This window comes from Ochotona curzoniae, unplaced genomic scaffold (assembly GCF_017591425.1).
Source record: "Ochotona curzoniae isolate NIBS_2020 unplaced genomic scaffold, NIBS_Ocur_1.0 scaffold_4683, whole genome shotgun sequence".
Classification (NCBI taxonomy): Eukaryota; Metazoa; Chordata; class Mammalia; order Lagomorpha; family Ochotonidae; genus Ochotona; species Ochotona curzoniae.
Window position 1 is genome coordinate 4,095,636 of NW_024467121.1, and position 16,061 is coordinate 4,111,696.

General features: G+C 39.8%; 1 protein-coding gene across 3 annotated transcripts in view; it reads right to left on the reverse strand.

Annotated features, from left to right (window-relative positions):
* NSUN6 (NOP2/Sun RNA methyltransferase 6) overlaps positions 1–16,061 on the reverse strand; it is a 50,336-nt gene that overhangs the window by 11,584 nt on the left and 22,691 nt on the right. For all 3 annotated transcript variants that reach the window (XM_040967921.1, XM_040967922.1, XM_040967923.1), the window contains 3 exons: positions 15,401–15,482; positions 7,711–7,830; positions 1,158–1,302 (listed from right to left, as the gene is read on the reverse strand). In XM_040967921.1, coding sequence (XP_040823855.1) covers positions 1,158–1,302; positions 7,711–7,830; positions 15,401–15,482 — 347 coding nt within the window. The remainder of the gene's footprint in view (positions 1–1,157; positions 1,303–7,710; positions 7,831–15,400; positions 15,483–16,061) is intronic.

Below are 16,061 nucleotides of genomic sequence, written 5' to 3' on the forward strand. Positions count from 1 at the left end.
TTGCAATTATAAAAGATATACAAATTAAACCAAGTTATTATTCTGAATGGGAAAAAAACACTGAAGGCATTTTTTTCCCCTTAAGAAAGTTATTTTTTGCATTTATAAAGAGCAGAAATACACCGAGAGAGAGAGAGATTCTCCATTTGCTGATTCACTCCCCGAATGGCTACAATGCTACGGCACCCATTCGGGGAGTGAACCAGTGGATGGAAGATCTTTTGCTCTGTCTCTTCTTTTCTCTGTAAAATCAGACTTTCCAATAAAATAAATAAATCTTAAAAAAAAGGGCAGACTTAAATAGACATTTCTCCAAAGAAAACATGGCCAACAAAAAACACTCAACATCACAAATTATTTGTGCAATTAAAATTAAAATAAAATGCAATTAAAAGCTGTAATGAAACATTACTTTGCACTTATCAGACAGGCTATTACCAAAACAAAAGGTAACTGGGTCAGAGCAATTAGAAAAGCAAATGCCTGCACACTACTAGTAGGAATTTATGGAAAATAAAAAGAAGGATTCTCAAAATAACAGAATTATCCAGCCATATTACTACTGCAATGTAAGCAAAAGAAATGGAATCAACTTGTTAAAGAGATATGTGAATTCCAAGTTCATCAAATGTTATTTACACAATGCCCAGCATAAAGAATCAGTTCAAGTATGTATAAATTAACAGCTAAAGAAAATGTGGTACAGTTAACACAATAAAACACTACTCAATCTTTTTTTTTTTTAAAAAAAAAAGCAAATTCTGTCTTTTTCATGAAACAAGTGAATGCAGAGGACAGAATACACAAAAAGACAAATACTGCATGGACTTATTTAAATGTGGAATCTTAAAAAGCTGAACTCAAAAAGAGTACAATAGTGGCTACCAAAGGCTAGGGATGAAGAAGAAATGAGGAGATACCATTTAAAGATTACAAAGCTTTATTAAGAGGAATAATGTTTTGAGATTTATTGTACAGGACAGCTAGCAATACTTTATACTTCAAAATTGCTAATACAGTCCATTATAAATGTTTTACAACAAAAAGTGATCTATTCATTTGTTTCAATCATTCTACACTGCATATGCATTTCAAACATTACACTGTATGTTGTAAATACAATTGTGATTTATTAACTGAAACAAATAATAACTCACCTTCTATATTCTGGATCTTATCAACTTTAAGTGCCTTTGTTCCATCAAAGCAAAATGCCTTGATAGAATTCAGTCCCAACAGTAAAGCATTCTGTCTTATTTTTTCAACTTTGTTGGATATTTTATCCAGTGCTATTACTTCTCCCTAAGAAAGGGACGGAGGAAGACAGACATTACAGCAATAAGTATAAAGTAGTCATGAAAATTAATGTGGAAAAATCAGCAAAAAATTATGGTTTGCCTCTTTCCGCCAAACCCTATTTTTAAAGCTGAATACATTAACCAACTGTATATCAAATTTATATCAAATACTCCAATCTTTCAAGAAAAACATTTTTGCCAGAATACCAACCTTTTTATTGGCTATTTTATTTATTTATTTTTTTATTGGAAAGGCGGATATACAGAGAGGAGAGACAGAGAGGAAGATCTTCCGTCCGATTTCACTCCCCAAGTGAGCGCAACGGCTGATGCTATGCTGATCCGAAGCCAGGAGCCTCTTCCGGGTCTCCCACACAGGTGAAGGGTCCCAAAGCTTTGGGCTGTCCTTGACTGCTTTCCTGGGCCACAGGCAGGGAGCTGGATGGGAAGCGGGGCTGCCGGGATAGAACCGGTGCCCATATGGGATCCCGGGCGTGCAAGGCGAGGCCCTTAACCACTTGCGCCACCGCGCCGGGCCCTATTGGCTATTTTAATTAACAAAACTCAAACACAAGAGTAGCATTTGTAATCTTCTAAGGAAACTGTAAAACATTCATCAAGGTTAAAATTGCATATCATTAATTTGATGTGCTTTGCAAACATCTGCAAGTACATGAACTAATGCTGTAAGAAAATCGTCTCGACCACAAGAAAAAAAAAAGGAAATGAAAAAATTGTCTCAAAGATGCAAATGAAACTTACCCTCATTTTAATATCTGGGAACTATATACATAAAATACATATGAATTCTTTCAGTAAAGGAAGAAATATCTGCACGTCAAAGCAAGATGTTCTGCTTTGGTATAAAAAGTAGTGTAAAGGACCCAATGTTGTAGCATATCGGCTGAAGTCCTTGCCTTGAACATGCCAGGATCCCATATGGGCACCGGTTCTAATTCCAGCAGCCCCACCTTCCATCCGGCTCTCTGCTTGTGGCCTGGGAAAGCAGTCAAGGATGGTCCAAAGCCTTGGGACCCTGCACCCACATGGGAGACCTGGAAGAGACTCCTGGCTCCTGGCTTCAGAGCAGATCTCAGGTCCATAAAAACCACCTGGGGAGTGAACCAGCAGACAACCTGTCTGTCCTTTATGTGAATCTGCCTTTCCAATTAAAATAAATCTTAAAAAAAATATCAAATTGCAGCTGCTCCTCTTCTAATCCAGCTCCCAGCTGAAGTGACTGGGAAAGCAGGAGAAGACAGTTCAAGTGTTTGGGCTCCCTCACCCATGTGGGAGACCTGGAAGAAGCCTCTGCAAAGAGTCTCTTTAATCTGGCCCAATCCTACTGTTGTGAAGTGCAAGAGTGCGTGATACAGGTGCAGGATGTACTAAAGAGTGTTTATTAGCCAGGCCTGGGGATGGCAGTGCCTGCTACCCTAGGAACCACCCAGCAATCTGAAGTAGCACCTTCCTAATTACTAGCTGTTTAATAAGAACAGAAATTAGCACAGGAAGAGTCACAGTGGCACTTCAGTCTGAGCTGAACCCAGAGAAGAAGAAATAATGGTCATTACAGAGAAATTCATCCATTAAACTTAAGACCTATGTTCCAGATTCCTCAGCAACATAATTTGTCCTAAGAGGCACGCAGCGAGCAACTTGGGGACACAGGAACAAAATGCAAACATTCACTTCTTCTTCCCACATTCTCTGCCCACATTCCATTACTGCTAGGCTTCACCTCTCCTGGAATTCTTGGAAAGTAGACAAATCAAAAATATAAAATATCACGCCCGTTACAGTAGCCTAGTGGCTAAAGTCCTCACCTTACACACCCAGGGGATCCCATACTGGTGCCAGTTCAACCCGACTGCTTCACTTCCCTTCCCATTCAGCTCCCTGCTTGTGACCTAGGAAAGAAGTCAAGGATGGCCCAAAGCCTTGGGATGCTGCATCCAGGTGGGAGACCTGGAAGAAGCTCCTGGCTTTGGATCGGCTCAGCTCTGGCCATTGTAGACACTTGGGGAGTGAACCAGTGGCCAGAAAATCTTTTTGTCTCTCCTTCACTCTGTAAACCTGACTTTCCAATAAAAACAAAAAAACAAACAAACAAAAAAAACAACAACAAAAAGAAATACAAAACATCTTAGCATCTGCATCTTCACAGACTCACTCACGGAGGGTGAGGAATAGAGATGTACGCGGGCTATGCTGAGGGACTATCTCTGTCCTAGGAGTCTGTCCTCAAAAGAGAGAGAGCAAGCAGGTGTTTGGCAGGCCGAGAGCAAGAGAGCAAAAAAGCATGAGAGCAAAAGAAGCGCCAGACCTTATCCGGCCTGGGGGGAGTTCTTCCGCAACAAAGCAACACTGTCCCAGGGAATGATAGGTATGCATTCTTTGATGCACAAGTGTGCAAAAAGTATTACACAGGAGGAGGTGATGTAGTGTCTAAACTCCTGACCCTGAACTAGCTGCCTAAAAAATTATATCACTGCCTGTTGTGGTCACCTAAGGAGTGAATCAGCAGATGCAACATCTCTTTCTGTAACTGTGCCTTTAAAAGAAATAAAAAAAAAATCTTCTTTAGAAATAACCTTACATGGTAACACTTTGGTTAAGCCATAGTCAACAATAAAAATAAATCACAACTTTAAGAATGTTTCATGGAGCTGTCACAACAGCTCAACAGACTCATCCTCATCTTACAGCACCAACATCCCATATGGGTGCCAGATCGTGTCCTGGTTCCAATTCCCATCCAGCTCCCTGCTTTTTGACTGGGAAAGCAGTAGTGGATGATCCAAAGCTTTGGGACCCTGCACCTGTGTGGGAGACCTGGAAGTGCTCCTTCCTCCCACCTTCAGACTGGCTTGGCTTCAGCTGTTGCAGTCATTTGGAAAGCGAACCAGAAGATGAAAGACATTCATATTCTCTCTCTCTCTCTCTTCCCCTGGTTTCTGTAAATCTTAATTTTTTAAATAAATAGATCTAAAAGGAAAAGTATGTCATGACACCCATGATATTTTAACACACACTATGAAATGATATTGTGGAAATGCTGGAGCTAACCCTTGTTTTCATCTGCTTATTTTCATTCCTTTTAGATACATTGCCTTTATATGACACATGTATCAACTGTACAAAGACCACAATACAGAAAATATGCTAAGAAAGCTCTTAAAAGCCACCAGGTTTAACAATACTGTTTCAGCTACCAGCTTGATAAACAGGAAAACCACTAAAAAAGTACACTGAGCAGGAAAAGTAGTCAAAAACAACCAGAGTAAGTTCAAATGTATTACTGTGATGAAGAAACTTCATTTGCCAAGCTACTCCATTGGTGCTTGTAGGAAGAGGCACGTAAACCGGAGCCATCCTCATGGTCTCAGTTGAAGCCACTTTACACAAGCCAAAACCATACAAAAAAGAAGAGAGAGCAGGGATGAGATTCTCAAAACTGCTGGGCTAACCTGCATCTCATTATGTGTCTGAGCAAGTCCACAAGGGTCACCTGGACCCCAGAAATTCCTGAGCTAAATATTAACTGTAAATGGGGCCCGGCGTGGTGGTGCAAGTGGTTAAAGGTCCTCGCCTTGCATGCCCGGGATCCCATATGGGCGCCGGTTCTAATCCCGGCAGCCCCGCTTCCCTTCCAGCTCCCTGCCTGTGGCCTGGGAAAGCAGTCAAGGACGGCCCAATGCTTTGGGAACCTGCACCCGCGTGGGAGACCCGGAAGAGGCTCCTGGCTTCGGATTGGCATAGTATCGACCCGTTGCGCTCACTTGGGCAGTGAATCATTGGACGGAAGATCTTCCTCTCTGTCTCTCCTCTCTGTACATCCGCCTTTCCAATAAAAAAATAATTAAAATAAATCTTTTAAAAAAAATATTAACTGTAAATGACCAATAAGCATGCAAAGAAAATAATCTGTCAAGAAAATGCAAATCCAAGTCGCCATGAGATACTATATTCCTCGAGTAGCAAGGGCTATTACTGAAAAGTTAAGGGTAACAAGTGCTGTGGAGGATGTGGAGAAAAAGGAACTCTTAACAACTGGTGGCAATGTAAATTAGCACAACCATTATGGAAGCCAGTATATAGGTTCTTAAAACACTGAAACTTGATCTATCACATGATCTCACCACTGAGTGTCTACCCTTGGGAAATAAAATCACTATGTTGAAGAGACACCTGCACTCCATTTTAATACACCACCATTCACAACAGCCAAGAAATAAAAACCAATCTAAGTGTTCACTAACACTAATGACTGGTCGAAAAAAAATGTTCATTACACATATAAACACAATGGAATTTCAACCAAAATAGGAGGAGATCCTGCACTTGCAACCTGTAGAGAACTACAAAACATTACCGAAAACAAGAACAGAAAACAGAATGGTAATTATCAAGGTCTCTGAAGAATAAGTCATTACAATAGATACAGGGATTCCACTTTGGAAGACAAAAAAAACTGTCTAGAGATGGATGTTGATGCTGGGTAAATGAATGTGCTTGACATCCCTGAATTACATATTAGATGGCTAAGACAGTAAATCTTTCTATTACCTGTAACCTACCACAATTCAAAAACTGAAGAAAAATGTGTTAGCTGTATGCTGCCAAGAGTTTGGGTTATTTAAATACAGCATTAAAAAAAAAAGAAAAAGATTTATTTTTATAGCAAAATCAGATATACAGAAGGGAGAAGAAACAGAGAGGAAGATCTTCCGTCAGATGATTCAGACCCCAAGTGAGAGCAACAGCTGGAGCTGAGTCAATCCAAAGACAAGCGCCAGGAGCCTCTTCTGGGTCTCCCACATGGGTGCAGGGTCCCAAGACTTTGGGCCATCCTGGACTGCTTTTTTGGGCGGCAAGCAAGGAGCTGGATGGGAGGTGGGGCCGCCAGGATTAGAACCTGTGCCCATATGCGATCGTGGTACATTCAAGGTTAGGACTTTAGCTGCTAGGCTATCTCAATACAGCACTTGTTTAAAAAAAGACTTATTTGAAAAGCAGACTTACAAAGAGGGAGAGACAAAGAGATTTTCCTTCCTCAAATTCACTTTCCAAATGTTCACAAACTGACTCAACTAATTCTCTGCTTGCAAGCATCAGCATCCCATATGGGTGGCAATCCATGGTCTGGCTGCTCCACTTCCCATCCGGCTCCCTGCTTGTAGCCTGGGAAAGCAGTAAAGGGACCAAAGCCTTGGGAGACCCAGAAGTTGTTCTTGGCTTCTGGCTTCAGATGCTCAGCTCTGGCTGTTGCAGCTATTTGGGGAGTGAACCAGCGGATGGAAGATCTCTGCCTCTTCTTTCCGTAAGTCTCTCTCTCCAATGAAAATGAATAAATATTTTTTAAAAAAAGTATATCAAATAAAGCATAAGAGCTTTCCTAAACCTTGTGGAGGATTATTTTATGTCAGGAAGTATTCTTGCAGACAGGTAATATTTCCTTATTTGTAAGTTGACAGCAGAAAGGTAACTGCTGATTTCCTTCAATCCTAACAATTCCTATCATTGTATAACTCTAAGCTGATTCAGAAAACAAACCGCTCTACTGACTTATCCTTTATATGTCTTTTTTACATTCTTAATCTATCTCACTTTCCATGGCATATCACAGTGACTCCCCAGCCTCTCTTTCTTACACATACACATGACAAAACACTGTCATGGTTAAACCAGTTATTCACCAAATTCAAATCTATCAATTCACCACATTTACTTAAACATTTCTCATTTAATGAAACTTAAGAGTCTTACAATGTATCTGTGGCCATTCTCACTTCCATTTTTCCAGATTTACATTTCACTCCTTCTCAAAACGTTTATGCACTATGCCCATGCTCATCTCACGACCTTGCTTCCTATTTTACCAGGAAAACAAATGTCAGAAGACAATTTCAACTTGCTCAGCAGGTCAACTAACCAATCAATAATTGCACTCATGATCTTCTGATTTTTATGAATACACTGTCTCCTGACACATCTAAAGCCAATTTTATATTAGATTCCAGCTTTCTATCAATACGGACATTGTGAGATGGTGGTGCTAATTCAAACAATTTGCTCCTTACGAGCCACATGGGACACCTGGACTGAGTTCCTGCTTAACTATCTACTTCTCAAATAAATAAAGGTATTTTCAAAATTGAAAAAGTTAATTTTCTTTTATTTTGTAAGGAATGAATTATAGTTACAAAAGTGTTAACAAATTAGGGATCCATGAACATCTGGAGAAACATCACAGAAAATAAGTCAACTAAATTTGACATCGGTGGTGAATGACAAATAGTTTTTACTTTGGCTAAATGTGAAATAAATCAATTACTGATATCGGTACGTTTCACCAGGTACTAAGATATTTAACATGTTGAGAGTACTTTGGTAATGAAGGCAGTCTCACCTGATCATGCATTAGTGCTGCAATGTGTGTTGTTTTGCCTCCAGGTGCTGCACACAAGTCTAGAATCTTCTCTCCAGGTTTAGGATCCAGCACGTGAGCTACTACAGCAGATGGTAAGTTCTATAAAGAAAAACTGTAAACAATTAGCAGTGATTGATCCTAAATGCTTATTGTTTTGATTAAGAAACCTCATCTTGCAATTCACTCCCCAAATGCCTCTAATAGATGGGACTGGGACAAATGGAAGCTGCAAGTCAGGAATTTAATCCATGTCTTCCACATGGGTGGCAGGGCCAAGTATTACCTCCCAGAGTGCACACTGGCAAGAAGCTAGACTCTGGAACAGGTACTCTGATACGGATGTGGGTCTCTCAATGGAGTATTTAACTGCTAAGTAAAATGCCCACCTCTCTAAATCACTTTTAATTTCAGAATCAAATAACATGAAGAAATCTTTGGATAGGATCCATACATTATCCTCAAGTATGCCAAGGATCTAGTTTTTGTGTAATGTTAGGAAATAATTTCCAACATATCCAACAATCTGAAAGCACACTCACACATACACACACAACACCTATACATGAACATGCAGAATTTATTTCTCAGCTTCATATTTCTTCCCTGACAGCAGCATTTTCTGAGTATGAGCAAAAAAAAATTACCTGTTCTTAATTCTAAAGGCTTTCAATATTTTAACATTAATAGCTCTCAATATTTTGGGAGCCAAGAGCTCTAAGCTACAAGTATGATTCAGATTTTACAAGGGCCTGACACAATGGCTCAGTGGCTAAAACCTCGCGTTGCATAAGCTGGGATCCCATATGGGCACTGGTTTGTGGCCCAGCTGTTCCACTTCCCATCCTCTTTGCGGCCTGGGAAAGCAGTCAAGGACTGCCCAAAGTCTTGGGACTCTGTACCCGCATGGAAGATTTGGAGGAAACTCCTGGCTTTCAGCTTCAGATCATATCAGCTCTGGCTATTGCAGCCACTTGGGGAGTGAACCAGCAGACAGAAGATTTTTCTCTCTCTCTACAAACCTGCTTTTCAAAGAAAAAAAGATATCTTTTAAAAAGTTTTAGATAATCTTCCACATTTCAGTAGGAAAAAAAAAATTACTGGCTATTTCTGGTTAACACCTGAAGATGTATTAAAAATTATGAAACTCAAGGGCCCGGCAGCGTGGCCTAGCGGCTAAAGTCCTCACCTTTAACGCACCAGGAACCCATATGGGCGCCGGTTCTAATCCCGGCAGCTCCACTTCCCATCCAGCTCCCTTCTTGTGGCCTGGGAAAGTAGTCGAGGACGGCCCAAAGCTTTGGGACCCTTCACCCGTGTGGGAGACCCAGAAGAAGTTCCTGGATCCTGGCTTCAGATCGGCATAGCATCGGCCATTGCACTCACTTGGGGAGTGAATCATCGGATGGAAGATCTTCCTCTCTGTCTCTCCTCCTCTCTGTATACCTGACTTTGTAATAAAAATAAATAAAATCTTAAACAAACAAACAAAAGAACGTTATCTTGGGGCCAGCATATTGGCCAAGATGGCAGTCATGGCCTGCAATGCCATTTTGGGCACCAACTCGAGTCCCAGCTGCTCCACTTCTGACTTAGCTCCATTATTATGTCTGAAAAAACAGCAAAAATAGCCCAAGTTCCTGGGCCCCTGAACTTGCACAGGAGAAACAGAAGAAAGCTTCCGGCACATGGTAGGTCTTGCCCACCCCATCTGTTGTGGTCATATGAGAGCCCAGCAGATGAAAGGTCTGTGTATTCTTCCTTATAATCTTTAAAACACAACAAGAATGTTATTTTGTACAAAGATCAGCTCATCTTGTTCTACATTATTTTGAGAAAGTCAAAGAAGGCAAAATGTAAGATTGAAAGTAAGAGTGTCATAGACCGCTTTGTTGGCGCAAGCTTCAAATGGCAAAAACTGTAGGAACAACAAGACAGAACAGCATCTGGTTTCTGCTAGAACAACTACTTCAAAAGACTCCATGTTTCTATGTATTCCAACTCCCATTTATCTTCACCACTTTTTTATGACATGAGGTGGGAATAATTTTTCTTTCTAATGAGGAAAACTGAGAAGCAGAGGAATTATGTGGCTGATTTAAGTAAATAGCTATCAGAAAAACTAGGAAGGGGAACAAGTCCCTAGATGCACTTATCTTCCTGCCAGAGAAATTCTGAAGATTGGAATAAAGACTACTACAAAAAAGTTAGATCATCAGCCACCGTTTATCTGTGAGTGAAAATAAATCCATTAAGCTATTGGGGTGATGTGTAAATGAGATAAAAACTAGGATGAAACCAGCTAGCTTCTCCTTTTGGCTACGGTAGGTATCACACTCAAATGACAATTAAGGTAGTCCTTAGTGCATACCTACACCCAGGAAACCTGCTCTTTTTGTGGTCAGACGGCCTGGGAAGGTGAGGTCTTTTTGTATACACTCCCACCTCAGTAAGGAGGAAGCTAAGAATAATAAATCAAAGCTCACAAGTTCACAAACTATTACCACATTCTGACAAACACGCACTGACCAAAATGCATAACCTCTACACAGTTCAACCCTGTAAGTGCTTTTATTATTAAGAAATACAAACAGGAAAGTTTTTGTATTCATTTAGGCTATGGAACTTTAAAAATGCCTTCTATGTATACCACACACTACTGTCTACTTTGGAGTTAAAAAAGTAATAAGCTCTCTCCTCTATCAGAAGTTAGATACTGGTGAAGGTAATATAATAGCATTGCTGATCTGCACGCATTCTTACAAGACAAAAGCAATTATGTTGAACATACAGCAGTTGGCACTCAAGGCAAACTGGTGGCAGAAAACACAGCAGAGCACTAATTATACAAATCAGAACACTAAAGTTACCAGTACACTATGACAGACAAGAGGTGACATGAAGAAGCCGCAAAATGACAGAGATTGTTTCCTATTTAGATACTTCAAAGATCTCAGTTTACAAAACACACATTTAGATAAATTATCAGTTCTACCATGCAAAAACCCCAGGAACATAACAGCAAGGTCTGAAACATAAAAGGAAGCTTTCTGCTTCTGGAAAATAACTGTCTTCTCAGATCCTCCCACAGCTTTGTCATTCAAATGTCCCTGAGAACTTGCTAGAAACACAGGTTGAGTTTCCTTTATCTGAAAAGAAACGCTAAGATCATAATTATTTCAAATTTCAGAATTTTTCAGACTTGGCAATATTTGTACACGTTTTATCAGTGAAACATTTCTAAATTTTAAAAAAAAATCCAAATTCTAAAACCTTCTAGCACAACAAATGGTTTTGGATCCCAGAAAACCGTAAACTGTGGACTTTAAGATTAGAGATGCTCAATCTGTACAGCGTCTCAGGATCCATTCAAGCCCCCAAATTAGAACCTGCATTTTAATAAACTCCAAAATTTTTACGTTACTTTATTTGTACATTAAAGTTTAGGAAAACTGTTATAGACCTATGTGGATTAAAATGAAATAAGGAACAGACTCCTCCAGGCTAAATCTGAGATAAAATGAGCACCAAACTACATAATACAGTAATGAATTACAAACCACTTGAAAATAGGAATTTGGTTGTCTACATTGTTACTAAATAATTCATTTGGGAAAAGGGTTGAGACCTTAGATTAAAATGTCAAACACTGGCTGCTAAATGTGGAGAGGATGCTGTAACTGGAAAGCCATTATTTTGTAACAGTAATGGCTTGTTCCAAGAAAATCACCAATCGATGTTAACTCCAGAAGGAAATTTTAATGAAGAGTAGACTGATTAGTTAAAATTGGGTGAGAATAATTATGTGATTTGTAGCATGGTTTTTTTTAAAGATTTATTTTTATTATTTTTTTTTTAATTGGAAAGGCGGATATACAGAGAGGAGAGACAGAGAGGAAGATCTTCCGTCCGATGATTCACTCCCCAAGTGAGCACAATGGCCGATTCTATGCCGATCCGAAGCCAGGAGCCTCTTCCGGGTCTCCCACGCGGGTGCAGGGTCCCAAAGCTTTGGGCTGTCCTCGACTAGCATGGTTTTTTTTTTAAGATTTATTTTTGTTAGAAAGTCGGATATACAGAGAGGAGGAGAGACAGAGAGGAAGATCTTCTGTCCAATGATTCACTCCCCAAGTGACCACAAAAGTCGGTGCTGGACCCATCTGAAGCCAGGAGCAAAGAACCTCGTCTGGGTCTCCCACATAGGTGCAGGGTCCCAAGGTTTTGAGCCATCCTGGACTGCTTTCCAGGTCACAAGCTGGATAGGAAGCAGGGCCACAGGGATTAGAACCAGGGGTTATATGGGATCCTGGCATGTGTAAGGCTGGTACTTTGGCCGCTAGACCATTGGGTTAAGCTTCCACTTGTGTACCAGCAACGATTATCAGAGTGCTAATTCTAGTCCAGGCAAATGCAATTCCCTACTATCGCATCACCTAGGGAAGCAGAAAATAATGGCCCAAGTACTGGGGTTCCTGCCATTCACGTTAGAAAGCCAGATGGAGGGCCCGGCGCAGTGGCGCAGTGGTTAAGGTCCTCGCCTTGCACGCCCGGGATCCCATATGGGCACCGGTTCTATCCCGGCAGCCCCGCTTCCCATCCAGCAGTCAAGGACAGCCCAAAGCTTTGGGACCCTGCACCCGCGTGGGAGACCCGGAAGAGGCTCCTGGCTTCAGATCAGCTTAGTATCGGCCCGTTGCGCTCACTTGGGCAGTGAATCATTGGACGGAAGATCTTCCTGTCTGTCTCTCCTCTCTGTATATTCGCCTTTCCAATAAAAAAAAAAAAAAAAAAAGAAAGAAAGCCAGATGGAGCTTCTAATTCCTGGCTTTCATCTAAGCCATTCTGGCTATTGCGGGCTTCCAGAAGATGAAAGATGGATGTGTGTCTATGAGTCTCTCTCACTCTCTTCCCCTTTCTCCCCCTTCCCTGTCACCCTGTGTGAAATTCACATGGAGTTCCTGATTCCTGCCTTTGAACTGGCCCAGCTCTGGCAACTGTGGACCTCTGGGAAGCCAAATTAGCAAATAAAACAAGGTCAATAACAAATGTAAAAAAAATTCACATTCCTCTGATAAATGTTTCCTGTGCGCCCATGGTAAATTATCATTTGGTCCTAATCTGCACTGAACTAAACTACTTAAATTTCACTTGGTAATATTTGGGCCAATGAATTTGTGTCTTGGATGATCCACTTCCCATCCAGCTCCCTGCTGTGGCCTGGGAAAGCAGCAGAGGATGGCCAAAAACCTTTGGACCCTTTGCCCCCATTGGAGACCCAGAGGAAGTTCCTGGTTCCTGTCTTCAGATTAGCTCAGCTCCAGCCATTTGGGAGTGAACCAGCAGATGGAGACTCTTTCTCTCTTTCTCTCTGTAAATCTGATATGCCTTTCCAATAAAACAAATATTTAAGATCTTAGGGTTTAGAATTAGTTTCTATAAAGCAAGATTCAATATGGAAAAGATGTACCAATTTTAGAGTAAACACTGGCCACAGACTCATTACAAATTTCAAAATAAACACTTATAAAGCATAGAATATGAATTTCTAGCAGCCCCAACTCCTTCAGCTTGGGACTCAGCAATTACAAATTGGGGCCTGCAGCTGCTATACATGCAGGTTTGCCAAGGGTCTTGTTTGGATAATTGGCACAGTGTAAAAAACATAGGCTTAAAATCAGAAAAATCTGGGTTAAAATTTTGGCTTTGTTGATTTCTATCTACCTAGCACTTGGCAAACCACTCATAACTGAAAAATCATTCTTTATCTGTCATGTGCTATGCACTTCACTTTCCTAGGCCTCCTTTTCCTTATCTATCCAACTGGGTTTTATTTAAAAAAAAATCATTTATTTATTTTTATTGGAAATCAGATATACAGAGAGGAGGAGAGACAGAGAGGAAGATCCTCAGTCTGATGCTTCACTCCCTAAGCAGCCGCCATGGCTGGAGCTGAGACAATCTGAAGCCAGGAGCCAGGAGCTCTTCCTGGTATCCCAAGTGGGTGCAGGGTCCCAAGGCCCTGGGCATCCTTGACTGCTTTCCCAAGCCACAAGCAGGGAGCAGGATGGAAAGTGGGGCTGCCGGGATTACGCCCACATGGGATCCTGGCGCATGCAAGGTGAGGACCCTAACCACTACACTATCGTGCCGGGCCCAAGGGGTTTTTAAGAAGCAAATACAATGATACACAAAACAGTCCACAAATCACAATACACACTGAGTATTAGCTATTGCCATTTTTAATAAGCTTCACTGACTGATGCCTACTAAAACACAGTACATAAAATCAAACAGCTTCCTGTAGAGAAATAATAAAAGGTTAAATTCCTCCCTCAGGTAGCAAAGCTTTACTTCAGTGGTCACGCTGCATGTCCGTTGCCATTAGGTGACAAACACAGTTGCATATGCTGTTTAGGTATTATGAATCACAAAATGATTACCAATTTTATAGCTGATAAAGTCATCATCAAGCGGCTTTTGAGTTTAGAGACAGCTGAACAGTGGGTTGGGGATGTAACAAAAGGTATCATCAAGAGAAAAAAGAAATTTTGTGCTGAACTACAGTTTATACTTGATTCCTAAATCAATGTTAATTCTGGGATGAACAGATTACTCATCCCTTAGTGTCAAATCTAAAAGAAAAATAATACTGCATGACTAATTGTTATTAATATAAAGAAGTCCAGATATCACTAGCAATGATTCTGGGTTACATCAAATAACCACAATGTTCAAAAATGGTTTATGCAGTGGGTACCTGAAAAAGTTGATGGAAGAATAGAAATAAGTTTGTATCTATGCAAAAGGTTTTTAAATCTATTCATAGTTTTTTCACAACACAGAGTTGACTAGTTTTTGGACAATCTTTCAAAACTTTTTGCACAAAAAAAAAAATCAATCTTTAATTCCATCTTCCATGAATTTTTTTCAAGCAAAAACTAAACAGCAACAACAACAAAAAGATTCACAAGCAATTATATACTAGGTTCTACAGCCCAATGTATTACATCATTAAATGTAAAATTAGATTTCAGATATAACTTTTTATGCTTGCTCACACCAGAAACAACTCCAAGATTCAATACTGAGAACTAATGGCACCTTAACTTAAGCCTGCATTTAAATACTACCAATTACTGCTAGTGTGACCTTAGCAAAAAACATTAACAGATATGGTCCTCTCCAGGTGTTTATTAGACAGAGAACAAAATAATACTCATACCATGTAATCAGCACAGTGTAACATAAAAAATATGTTAAAGTACATCAAAGACCTTAATAATTAGAACAAGGGAAGATAAACTGTCAAATCACTTTCATTGATAACATCCTAACAAAGATTTTATAGGACACAAACCATCTGAATCTTACTCAGGGTTATTAACAGAACACTATGTATGTAAAACACACACATTATTTAAAGATTAGTAAACTATTCCTGAATGGAAAGCCTTACTATTGGCAAGTTATTAGTTACCATGAGCAAAGGAAAATTTTAAAAAATTTAAAATTAACAAAGTTTATCTATATCTTTTCCTCATTGCTTCAATAAAAAGTAGACCATAATATAAACGTAAATACAAAGTGTTAATGAAAGGAAAAACCTCAATTTCAATGATTCATTGTAGTATGTTTCAAAATCACTGAATATTTGACTTTTAGAAATACTTACCTGTAAAAATAAGTAACTGGACAGCACATTGTCAAACGAAGGGCTGAGATACAATGGTTCTGTCATTCTTATCCCTATTCCCCTGGAAAGCAGGAAATCTAACGTTAGTATAAATTACAAAGTCTATAAACACATTTCTAAGAACATACACAAGTACAACCTTAAATAGGAGATTCTCTGCTTTTTCTTAAAAAACTGCATTTATTCAACACAACGCTGAGAATTATTTCTGAATTTTCATCTGTAGGGAGTAGGAGGCCAACAGAATTAAGAGACAAGGTAATACAGATCTATCACTTAGGTACAAAGGAATTAATTTATTCACAGATTTGAATAAACTGAAAGGTAAAGACCCAATTTCATTTCCTGAACACTCTCATCTTCCAGCTATCACGCTGATGAGTGGTTATTAACTTCTCTATCAATAAACATTTTGTGAATGATGCAGCTTGTTAGGTATTCTATTTTACACCTGTTTCTAATGAATGAAAATGAAGTGCTTTCTTGTGTTTTAGATTTCAATATTTTTAACTTTACTTGAAAAAGAAATGGAGCACAAACAGATTTTTTATCCACTGCTTCATTCCCTTCATGACTACAGCAGCTGGGGCCAGGCCAGGCCGAAGCCAGGACCCCAGATCTCAAACCAACTCTCCCAACA